Below are 13273 nucleotides of genomic sequence, written 5' to 3' on the forward strand. Positions count from 1 at the left end.
ATAGATATAGATATGGCCTTTAATTTAAAATGGGAGATATATATATATATCAGACAGACAAGAAAAGATGCTTATGATATATTATTAAGGGGAAAAAAGGGAAGTTATACAATACTATGTATATGATTCCTTCTGTAAAAAACAAGAAACAATTTGCTTGTACTATATATGCATACACACTAAACAGCTAACAAGGAAGGAACTCTGGCAATTCCATTTTTTACAATGAGCATGTGTCAGTTTTATAAGCATACAGTAGATTCTCAAAAAATGTTTTCTTATTATGGCCACTTAAAAAATAAAATAATGTGATCCAAAACTCATGTTGTTTGAAAATGACTCCTATAATCTTCGTGTATTCAGATAATTTCTGCTAAATATAATTAAAAACAAACACTTCATATTTCAAAGATAGAATTTCAGTAAACATTTTCAAAATGTTCTCAAAAATTCACAAAAAATGTTCTCAACACTTGCCAATCCCCCAAACTGAAATGTTCAATGATTTGTAACAGGGATTCACAAGCTTTTACTATACGGGTAAATATTTTACGCTTTGCAGGCACACATGGTCTCTGTTACATATTCCTTGTTTTTGTTTCTTTCTTTTTTTGTTAATAACTCTTTAGGAATATTTTTCAGATTTCTTAGCTCAGAACCACACAAAAACAGGCCACAGACTGGATTTAGCTTGCCAGCCATAGCATGCCAACAAACCAGCATTTAGAAGTCTGATATTTTAAATGTATTATACCAAAGGCATCAGAGGTCACAACAGTTGAGTTTTAGTCTACATTAAATAAATAAGGTAGCATTATAGCAATTAAAATTACAAGTTGATTAATATATTGAATTCTATATGCTAGACTACAAATCAAATGATGGAACAACACAGTAAAATACATTTCAAGCATTTATATAACCATAATCATGAGTGTGCACGTGCATGCTTGTAAAGCATGCACTTCTTCACTTGAAAAAAATCAGCTGAAATTTAACTAGCATACATCAAAGCTCAAGTCTCCTTTTATGATCATTAAAACCATTCACTCATTTAAATAATCAAAACTAGTCAGTGATTTGTTTTAGAGATCATCAACCCCTGAAAATTAAGAACTAATCAGAGACTCATAGTGATTTATTTGGTTTTAATTTTTTAATTTATAAGAGATATTATAAAATATTAATCAACCTCCTAAAATACTACTCTTTGGAAGTTTATATTCTTGAAACTTTTTAATATTTACTTTGTCAGTAACCATCACTATACTACCTTTTTTCCTGAAAGATAGCTTTTATATATTTGATTTTATCTAAATTTGAAAGATCTTCATTATTATCCAGCTGTTACTATCAAATGAAAATTTCATTATGAATAATAAACTGGGTCAAAGTAAATGCCTAAAATGAAAATTCATCCCGCAAAAGTAAACAAATACCATCATACAATAATCTTACCTAGACTGGTGGGTTTTATCAGTTCATCCAGTAAATCATAAAATGGTAATTTTTGAAGTTTTATATCCGGATGGACTGGGTGAAGAGCTGATGTAAGATGTGGGAGTTCCAGTTCATGTTTAGGTCCCAGAAGAGAAACAGGGAGTAATGGCGATGATGCAGGGTGACCATCGTAAGTGAGTTGTGGAATGGTAGATGGAGACAAAGTTGCTGGCATAGGACTTGAATGTACGTTGGGGATGGACAAGTCTGCAGGCGTCATGATTTTCTGCGGGAACCGCCGCCTATAGAGTTCCTTAATTTTCATTTGTACAGCAGGACTACAGCCAGCCTTTAGCAAATGCAGGGCTTTTGTGAGAAGTTCGTGTTTGCGTCCGTGCTTGTTTCTCCCAGCGTAGCCCAACAGTACTTGGAGTTCAGAAACTCTAAGGCTCATAACCATTTGCTTAGAGAAAAAACAAAACGTAAAACATTAGTATTCCAATAATATAATTTACACTATTAAATGACACTTTGTTATAACCCCCTTCTTATGGTTTACTTAAGTAAATAAAGGTCAATTCACTTATAACCCTAATTATTTCAAACTTCAAATTTAATCATTTAACGTAAGTAACCAAAGAAATTTAAAATTAATATTCATAAATTCACTGACTTCTACCCTTGGTTATAAGAAATATAGGATAAAGTATACATCAGGGAAAACCACACCTCACTTTATTCCACTGTTTTGATGAAACTCTCAGGTATTTATCAAGCACTTATTGAGTCTCCAGGAGAATGTCGAGTGCTATGTAGATGGCAAAACGTAATGATATGCCCTCAAGAACATTTTGTTTTCTTGGGGAAAAATTATAAGTATATATGAAACAACAAAAAGTCCACCTCAAACACCAGATGTAGGCAGGATATCAATAGCTATTATCAAGTGTTACTTACATTCTATACTAACTCTGGAATTTGTAGACTTAAGTTATACCTTTTTTGACCAATTATATATCAGATATTCTATTTGATATTTTCATATGGAATGTCATAATCTTTACAACTCCCCAAGGTATTATCCTGCCTGATTTACATACGAGGAGACAAGTTCAGAAAGGTTAGTATCAAGTGTTACTTACATTCTATACTAACTCTGCAATTTGTAGACTTAAGTTATACCTTTTTTGACCAATTATATATCAGATATTCTATTTGATATTTTCATATGGAATGTCATAATCTTTACAACTCCCCAAGGTATTATCCTGCCTGATTTACATACGAGGAGACAAGTTCAGAAAGGTTAGATAACTTATAAAGCCATAAAGCTACTAAGGAGTAGTCAGGATTCAAACCCAGGTATGTCTGATTCTAAAGCCCATGCTCTTTCCACTAAACCATTAGGAAAAAGACAGAGCTAAACTCATATTACTCTCACTTAACTTGCAAGGCCAAGCTAGAAGTCCAGCAACCCAATTCATACACCATAATGCATGAGGCTGCAGTAAAGAAATCTATTTAACTTTGTTTACCTATGTTCACAAACTTATTTAGTCACTGTTTCTCCTTTTTCCCCACCTACTAATAGGAAATGACCATCTATACCAATCCTCCCATTTTAAAGTGGTGGAAAATGGAATCCAAAGAGAAGAAATCACTTACCCAGGATCACCCAGCTATTAGCAGAATCCTAAAAGACTGCATCACCACTGACAGGGAGTATTAGGATAAAAAGACACATGTAAGCTTACCATTTGCTCTCTATTTCTCCAACTAATTCCTTCACCTCATACCAAATACACAAAAGCTATGCTGCCTTCCCTAACTCACCACCACTCACGATGATGACCCCAGCCAATTCTCTAAGAGTTCTTTGCAGGTGGCAAAACCATTAAGCAAAAAATAAAATACTGAGGAGAAAAGTATATAAAGAGCTTTATAAGCAATGTAGCTGGTTAATCAAAGAAATATGAGTCCTTCCTCTACTTCTCTGGCTTGGAAAACTCTTTCCTCAAGGTCCAGCTTTTGTTAGCCTTTGCCCATTAGACTTGGTAGGATGATTTTTACTCTATTTTTACAAAGGCCACTTTTCATATCTGTATTTTAGCATTTATTTTGCTTTATTGTAATTTTCTGTTTACACAAGTGATTCTATAACCAAACCAGGGTTCTCCATGGTACATAACCATATTACCCTCAGCATCTAAAACTAGGGCCTGACAACAGTGGAAACTCTTCAAATGCCTGCACAATGAATGAATGAATGAATGAACAAATGAACAAACAAGAAAGGACACCAGAAGAAAGGGTGGGAGGTTCTACAGCGATAACTTATCCAAATAAATGCTCAAATTCATGTTCTGTAGAGGCATGCAAAGATATAATGTAAACCTTAACAAATTCTATCCAAATCTTAGAAATGTTTTCTCTTTTTAGATGTTATCAAAGATAGTAAATAATTACTAACTATAATATCAGCAGGATATCAATTTCTCCCTACTCACCAAGAGAGTACAAAATACTTCTAAAGACTTTTATTATTTAAAAAGAACAGGGACTTCAAACTGAAATGTACTGTTAATAAGTAAACTGCTTTTAAATAAATAATGTGAAACTTCAAGGATTAGAGGTTAAAAATAAATTTAAGTTGGCATGGGTCAAATGTACTGCATTTTACAGAAAAAAAAAGTACAAATTTTAAAGAGAACTATTTCAACTCCATTCTCCTAAATCAAAAACAAACCAGCAAAATTCAGTGACTACTGTAAACTCTGCATTGATGACAGCTTTTGTCTTTATTCTATAGGTACAAAGATTTAGATGCAACGCAGATGTATTATTTTCCTATTTTTGTAGAAGAATATGTTGACATTTCTCATAAAATCTCATGCTTGACGGTCCAAAAAAGTTTATGACACAACAATAAACTTGAGAGCCCTCAATTACATTTTTTGACTCTCTCTGAAACAAAGAACAGCAGCAGCAATAACAATACTTGGTACATAGCAGGTACTCAAATAGTAGCTGCTATCAGCAAGCCAAGCTTTTTCGTTTTGTTATTTAAGAGACAGGATCTTGCTATGTTGCCCAGACTGTTCTCAGACACCTAGGCTCAAGTGATCCTGCCTCGGCCTCCTGAGTAACTGGGTGGTTTTTTTTTTTTTTTTTTTTTTTTTTTTTTTTACAGGATTCATCATCAATTGTCATAATTATCAGGTAGGTACTGTTCTCACTTTTCAGGTGGGAAAATAAGACTTAGTAAGGTTAAGAAACTTGTTGAATGTCATGCAACTGGTTCTACTCCAAATGTACTTTCTTTCACGCTATAATATGCTGACTTTAAGAGGAAACGAACCACATGCCTTTTAATTGGATAACAGAAAAACCTATTTGAAGATTAATTTATTTAACTCAATCTCCATTTCAAGCTTCAACATTTTGGCTTTTAAAAACTGGTGATTAAGATAAGAAAAGAATGTGGATTCAAATTAACCATTGCAACTTATAATCAGGTATAATGAAAAATCAGGTGCTATCTATTGCTATTATTGGAACAGCTGTTGCATACTCTCAAGGACTGTGATAAGCATGCAGTATTTTTTAAAATGAAATAAAAGAAGGGGGCGGGAAACACTGAAGCATCTTTCAACAGAAAAGCTGCAAAGAAGCATAAAACAGTCAATTCACAATGAAAATGCTGACAACACTGAGGAAAACTAAACACTAATACATCTGAGATGTTGAAATGAAATATATTTTAATCTGCATTTATTTAAGGTGTTTAAAAATCTCCATTTGTTAGCACTACAACAAAATGAATATTTACAACTAAGGATTGCATCAACCACTACTACTATTAGAAATCACTACTTCCTCAGCAATTTCATAGCATTCTGCTGACTACGTCCTCAATTGACAGAGTTCTCAGAATCCTAGGGGATTTAGAATGCCTCAGAACTGTATATACTTTGAATACAAGAACATTCTGTAAGGAGCAACCTCTTAAAACTAATTTTTGTAATCTGACAGACGTGAACACAATTTAAAAAACCAAAGTTTTACAAGAAAAACAGCAGTCCCTTCCCCCTTTAACATACCCCACAATTTTCAAATCCCCGAGGCAACCACTTTCAAGTCTTTTTAGCTAGTTCCTCTGGCATTTTTTTCTCTATATTCTATGTAGTAGGTCTGTGCAGCTGTTTAATTTTTTCTTTGAGGACTCTACTGACTTCCTATTATAAAATATAATGGTTTAGCTCTGTTACATCTCTTCTCCCTCATCTTTCTATCATAATTTTTGGTTGAATCAATTGTCAGTACTTACATTATTACTATGGCTGTAAATAATATTCACAGCTGAGCCAAAAGCACATCATGATTACTCTTCCTTTTCTGTATAACTTTGCTTTCCTTACAGTTAATAACTACACCATTTTTCCATTTGCTTAGGTTTCTAGGTACCTACTGCTAATTCATCTGCAAACAGCTAAAAGTATTAACTTTCTTCTCAATATATTCAAATATATCAGGTAAATCAGTTTTAATTTCTTTCCTGTAGCCCTCCACCGTGTTCCAAATTGGACTGTAAGCTCTCTAGGCCTGGTGCACAATTATGGTCATGGAATTTCCCTTTAGCTTATCCCAGGAATTCCCTTGTCTCTCTTTTATACTGGATCCCGTTTCCTTATCCCACTACTTCCCCTTTCTTGGTTTTCTCTTTTTAGTGGGGTATTTCCTCCAGCAGCTTTCTGAGAAAGGGGGTATGTGAGGTACGATGTTTTTATTCCTTGCATTGTATTTTTAAAATCTTCATTTACCCTTACGCCTGAGTTTGGCTCAGTACAGAGTGCTGGGCAGGAAATAATGTTCTGTCAAGATTTTGAAGGCCTTTCCTTATTGTTTTCTGGCTTCCAGTGTTAAGAAGCCTAGTACCAATCTGACCCATAATCCTTCATAGTCAACTATATATCCCCATCTGGAATCACAGCAGCTTCTCTTAATGTGTTCTGAAATTTTACAGTGTTGTGCCTTGGGGTTGGTCTTTTCTTTAATTGCATAAACTGATAACTGTCGAGCCTTTTAAACTTAGAGATGTATGTCCTTCAGTTCTGGGAAGTTTTCTTACAATAATCTTCCATGTCTTTGTGTTCTTTCTTATGTACTTATTATTCAGACACTGGTCTTCCTAGACTGATTATCTAATTTTTCCTTTACTCTATTTTCTTTTTCCTTATCCATTTTTAAATCTCGTCTTTTAGCTCTATCTCCTGGAATTCTCCTCAATTTTATCTCCTAACGCTTACATTAAATTTTTAATTTCCATGAACTCTTTTAATTTTCTGTATTTCTCTTTTCTTTTTCCTCTACATTTTGTTATTTCTCTTTTTTGAAAATATAAATTGGGTGTTGATGTCGTTTTCTTCTTCTCCCTACACTGGTATCTGCCTTTCATGCCTGAAGCTTTCCTTAAATGAGAGGCAATCCTGGGCTGTGCATACACAGTTAAGAGTAAGATACTAAAAAGATGATGGGAAAATCTATGTCAGTGAGCAGACCAGGGTACTTCATCTAGAATGACTGGGCAATAACCTGGCTATTCTGTTTGGATTCCCTTTGCTTCCTTTTGTCTGATCACTTTTGACAGAGAGGAACAATCCAATCTCCCGTTTTGGTGGTATAAGGCTGGCTTCTAGTGTTCCAAGGGCAGAGCAGTGCGCAATGGGAGGTCCTCACCATTCAAGACAATAACATTTTACTCAATCCCCTTTTCAGATATGTAAAACTTGACAAAAACACACATATATACGTACGCAAACTCTGTCCCAACTACACAGAGGCAGGGGCCATGTTCCGAGAAAGATAAATACAGACAATACTCAAACAACGTCAACAAGCAAACGGGCTTTTGCAACTGAACAGCAAGTGCCAGTTTTATTGTCTCATTAGTTGTGACCTTCCATTATTGAAGGTTATATCTACACTGTGGATAAGAATTAGGTACTTCTTGTTGAACAAGATAATTACTCTTGTTCACACATCCCACTGCAGTGATTTACAGGATTAGTCATAAAGCAGACTCTATATTATGAGTCTTTATCTGGTATAAATTTATAACTAATTGTAAACCAGAATGAATTCTGAAGACAGACAAAATAGGCATTTAATAATGTCATAATATTTCATTTATACTTTTGCCTTTTATCCACAAAAGCAAATGAATAATCACAAATTCTGTAATTGCACACATTAAAGCTTGCACACAACAACAAAAGTATTCTATTATTTTCAAAGTCAGATTCTTCATTCAATGGGGCTTACTTTTGGATGATTTCTAAATCTTCTCATTATAAATTGTTAATAAGCAGCTATTAGCAATCTGTCAACAATGCCCCATTCAACCAGAAAACCTAGTTAGACAGTTTCTATTCAAAGCAGTAAATCAGGTTGGTTACATACTTCTCCATAATCTTGTTTCACCCAATTTCTCAACTTCTATTTATTTCGCAGCATAAGATAACTGGAAAATGACCTGTAGTGCCTACTCCTCTAGTTAATTATCTTCCACCTCTCCAGGTCCATCTTATTGACTGCAGTGAGGTCCCACAAAATGACAAAATATTGCAATTATACATAGAGATTCCATTCTTCTTTAAACAAAGTATAAACACTGTTGAAATGGTGCACCATGGCTTCAATTTTTGATAGATAATTTAAACATCATCTTTATTTATATACTACCACATTTCATGAAACTTCTATCCTTCAAAAAGCTCCTTCTGGACGATAACCTGAACATTAAAAATAACAAATCCAGCCGGGCGTGGTGGCTCAGGCCTGTAATCCCAGCACTTTAGGAGGCTGAGGCAGGCAGACCACATGAGGTCAGGAGTTTGAGACCAGCCTGACCAACATGGTGAAACCCCATCTCTACTAAAACTACAAAATTAGCCAGGCATGGTGGCGCATGCTTGTAATCCCAGCTACTCGGGAGGCTAAGGCAGGAGAATCTCTTGAGCCCAAGTGGAGGTGGAGGTGGAGGGAGCTGAGATCGCACCAGCCTGGGCAACAAGAGTGAAACTTTGTCTCAAAAAAATAAATAAATAAAAATAACAAATCCAACTCAGATGTTATAACATTGGAGAACAATATTTTTCCTAAAAAGTTTAGGCCAGGTGTGGTGGCTCACACCTGTAATCCCAGCACTGTGGGAGGCTGAGGCAGGAGGATCACTTGAGCCCAGGAGTTTGAGACCAGCCTGGGCAACACAGCAATATCTCATCTCTACTAAAAATAAAAAATAAAAATAAATTAGTCAGGCCCATTGGTGGCACACACCTACAGACCCAGCAACTCAGCAACTCAGGAGACTGAAGCAGGAGGATCCCTTGAGCTCAGGAGTTCGAGGCTATGGTAAGCTGTGATCACACCACTGAACTCCAGTCTATATTGAGTGAGACACTGTCTCAAAAAGAAAAAAGGAAAAAAAAATTTTTAAGGGCTTAGTTTAATTTTAAAATTTAGAGTGTAAATTTCTAACACATTGCCAAACTTCTTATGCAGAGGTGGGAAAATATGGCTCTTATTTAAGAAAAAGGCTGCTCTGCACACAGATGTTCAATAAATGCTTTTTCGATCAATGCACAGGCCCTAAATGAGTATGTATAGGAAGATAGGAACAATGAACACATAGAAATAAACTAGTCTTCAAAAACATGTGTAATCATCATATTAATTCAATTCTCAAAAGTTACTGAATACCTAAAATATGCTGAGTAAATGTACAATACAATATAATGGTACTGGCATATACAGAATTTGGATTCTGGTACCGACTTGGCCACTAATTTACCAAATTACAATCTTACAGGTTCTGTTTTCTCACTTCAAAAAAAAAAAAAAACAAATGAGGGATTAACTAGAGGTTCTCAAAGGTTCCTTAAAATTTCAAAATTCAACATTATAATTGTATTAAATGAAATTTTCTTCTCATTCTTCTACTCTTCTATAGTTGAGGAAATACAATCCATACAGTTAGTGAAATCTTTCTATATTAAAAATGTTTTCAACCATAATTTTTAGTGTCATTTACATGGGTTGATAGACTAAAAATGACAAAACATAGTATGTATTAAATACTTATAATGTACCAGTAACATACTAATTATAGTAAGCATGATTATCTTATTTAATCCTCATATGAACCCACAAGACAGAGTATTATTATTCTTACTGTATAGATAAGAAAACTGACATTACATCTAAAATCACACAGTAAATAATATGATGGAGATAGGGCTCAAATCTGACCTGACTCCAGAGTTCATAACTAACTAATACAATGTCTTATCACAAGCTCAGCCAGGGCTGAGTATATGTTACACTGAGACAGGGACAGGAAATGGGTGACAGGGGGCACAAAATGACAGTCAAGGAATTTATACAGTATAATGTGAGCAGGCAGTGGAATAAATGCATATTTTAGAGGCAGTAAAGATGTAACTGAAATAGTGCTTAAGGAAGTTACTGAAGTAACCCCCAATAGGATGGCTGAAATAAGAAAAAAACTAAGAAATAAACCTTCTAGCTAAAAGACACGGCAACAAGCAGGATTTATCTACATGTAAGGTAAGAAGGAACTGTGCAGTGGAAATACAGGAGACAGGACCAAGAAATACTGCAAAGAAAAACTATAGGCCATGTTCAATATTCTACAAACAGGTAGGTCTTTTAAAAATTAGTACTGTACTTGATCATGAGAACAATCATCATTCACTTTTCAAATAAAATCTAGAATTTAAAAATACTAAGTAGGGCTTTAAGAAGTTTTAAGTCTATTAAATTCTAAAAGATGATTATTCTTTCCTAACTGTCCCCTTACCAAAAACAAACAAAACACTGCATTTGCAATTAGATGATCTAAGTTTCAGATAAGACAAGAGGCAATGAAAGAAACAGTATACCCTATCTGAGAGAAAGCTGAAAAGCCTAAAAGAAGAAACATGTATTAACAAAACAAAAAGTGAGAAGAATGCATCTTCTAAACTAAACAGTCTAAATTACAGCCTTCAGTTTGGGTCCTAGAAGAGAGATTAAGGAAAAGTCCTAGAGGGGTGGTACTGAACTATTTCAGAGTAACAGGAGTAACCTACTGAAGGTAACAGAGCTAGCAAGTAGTGGAGCTCAGACTCAAAAGGCAAATGCCAATGTCCACACAACGCTACACAGTAATAACTACAGACACTATCAGATAGTATGAAAATGTTTTTGGAAACAACAGCAACAGAGTATCAAAAATAGAACTTAAAGATCTTCTTGTCTAAAACTCCATCTAATATACGAAGTTTTACTACAACTTTCTTGACTGGTCCCCCAGCCTCTGCTAAAACACTTCTAAGAGTTCACAACCTTTAAAAGCTGCCCACATCAGCGAAAAGCTCTAGGAACTGAAAGTTCCCTTTAAAGTCCGCCCAATGGTTCTAAAATTTCGTCCTCTTGGTATACCAGAATCGACTCTTAAAATGCTTAAAATGTGTTAAAAGGACTCTTTTCCTTCAACTAGCTAGACCCCTTCCCACTCCTGATCATTCTCAAGCATTCTGCAGTCCATAGTACTCAGAAGTGAATGAAATAATCTAGATATGGTGTGACTAGTCTCCAACACAGCAGTATTACTATCCCTCTTAATATGAACATGATATTTTTACCAATATAACCTAACAAGTCATTCACATTTTAGGTTTGTTTTATTTGGACAAGAGGGGATGTACGGTATGGGTTATTCTTTTGTTTCAGCAGGGAGGGGGCTGCATCCACATCATCCTGTTGCTTATGTTAACTAAAACCTTTATTCTATCTTTTTCACATAAACGGCTACAGTATAAAGTCAAACCACCTCATCCTCGAATACAATTTTTGTTAATTTAAAAGTAGAACTTAATGTTTCATGCCATTAAACTTCATGTTTTTCACCTCTTCATTCCAGCTTTTCAAATCCCTTTTGAAAAATTATATCCTACACCCCTCTATTGTACAATTATCACAAAATGTGGTAAAACACTGATTTTCCAGTTTATGTCCTCCCATAGATTTTGAGTTTTTCAAGGGTGAACACTCATCTCCATATACCCTATGCAAGTATAGTTAATGACACCAAGTAAGTGCCCAACAGATGATGATATGAATTCCTCTTCCTTTTATCATCTTAACACACCCTTTCCAGTTCTGTGCCATATATAAAATCTGAGAATTGTGCCCTTAAATATTCACCCAAGTCATCCTTAAGAACTTGGAATATGACAGTGTCAACTCTCTAGGGCCCTGAGCATATCATAAGAGATTATCCTCCAAGTAACAATAAAATTTAAGGCTACAAATGAAGATTATTCAACTATTTGCGATTAAGATGACTCTTTTCTCCTAGGATTCCCCAATCTTTTTTGTTGTTGTTGTTGTTTTGAGACAGTCTCACTCTGGCGCCCAGGCTGGAGTGCAGTGGCGCAATCTTGGCAACCTGTGCCTCCTGGGTTCAAGTGATTCTCCTGCCTCAGCCTCCCGAGTAGCTGGGACTACAGGTGCATGCCACCATGCCCAGCTAATCTTTTGTATTTTTAGGAGAGATGGGGTTTCACCGTGTTAGCCAGGATGGTCTCAATCTCCCGACCTCATGATCCACCCACCTCGGCTTCCCAAAGTGATGGGATTACATGCGTGAGCCACCACGCCCAGCCTGATTCCCCTATCTTCAGGTAAAAATAAATATCTTCCAGAGTGCACAAGAAAATTAAGGTTATCATATTTCAGTCCTGATCTGTAAGTTTTAGACAGAAACAGGTTTTTAAAAAGATGTACACAAATGTTCTAAAAGCCCCAGGTGGCCAGGTGCGGTGGCTCATGCGTGTAATCTCAACACTTTGGGAGGCGGCGGCGGGCAGATCACCTGAGGTCAGGAGTTCAAGACCAGACCGGCCAACATGGTGAAACCCCATCTCTACTAAAAACATAAAAATTAACCAGGTGCGGTGGTGGGCACCTGTAATCCCAGCTATTTGGGAGGCTGAGGCAGGAAAATCACTTGAACCCCGGGCGGCCGAGGTTGTAGTAAGCCGAGATCGCATCACTGCACTCCAGCCTGCGCAACAGAGTAAAACTCCATCAAAAACACACAAAAAAAGCCCTAGGAATGATTCCTTACAAACTACACAGAGAAATATTAAAAAGAAAACAATAGGTTACAGCAAAAAGTTATTCAAGTCTTGCAAGGACAGCTTGCCTAAATATTTTTTAAAATTCCATCAGAAGCCTATTAATAATAACAACCCTTTCTTTTCTATACAGAATGGAACACTTTTACTTGATTATTCTACTAGTTATAGATAAGAGAAATAATTTCACAACAAAAGCATCCTTTAGTCTATGTAAAGTAAAACTGCTAACTTTCCACGAAACTTACAGATCATTATGATCATTATTTTCAGAACAGATTATTATGAGTAAAATTTAAGTTTTATGATTTAAAGTAACATTCACAAAGTTACTACAGTAGCAAAAGCAAGTTTAAGAAAATATTTTGGCTGGGCACAGTGGCTCACGCCTACAATCCCAGCACTTTGCGGGGCCGAGGTGGGCGGATCACCTGAGATCAGGAGTTCGAGACCAGCCTGGCCAACATGGTGAAACGTCATCTCTACTAAAAACACAAAAATTAGCTGGGTGTGGTAGGTGCCTGTAATTCCAGCTACTCAGGAGGCTGAGGCAGGAGAATTGCTTGAACTCGGGGCGGGGGCAGAGGTTGCAGTGAGCTGAGATCACGCCACTTCACTCCAGCCTGGGC

The 13273-nt window shown here is 35.8% G+C and overlaps 1 protein-coding gene across 4 annotated transcripts in view; it reads right to left on the reverse strand.

The window, feature by feature from the left end:
* Window positions 1-13273, reverse strand: part of PIAS1 (protein inhibitor of activated STAT 1) — a 224867-nt gene that overhangs the window by 104595 nt on the left and 106999 nt on the right. For all 4 annotated transcript variants that reach the window (XM_055277989.2, XM_055277991.2, XM_055277990.2 and 1 more), the window contains one exon: window positions 1459-1903. In XM_055277989.2, the coding sequence (XP_055133964.1) occupies window positions 1459-1903 (445 nt within the window). The remainder of the gene's footprint in view (window positions 1-1458; window positions 1904-13273) is intronic.

Source organism: Symphalangus syndactylus, chromosome 5 (genome assembly GCF_028878055.3).
Source record: "Symphalangus syndactylus isolate Jambi chromosome 5, NHGRI_mSymSyn1-v2.1_pri, whole genome shotgun sequence".
Classification (NCBI taxonomy): Eukaryota; Metazoa; Chordata; class Mammalia; order Primates; family Hylobatidae; genus Symphalangus; species Symphalangus syndactylus.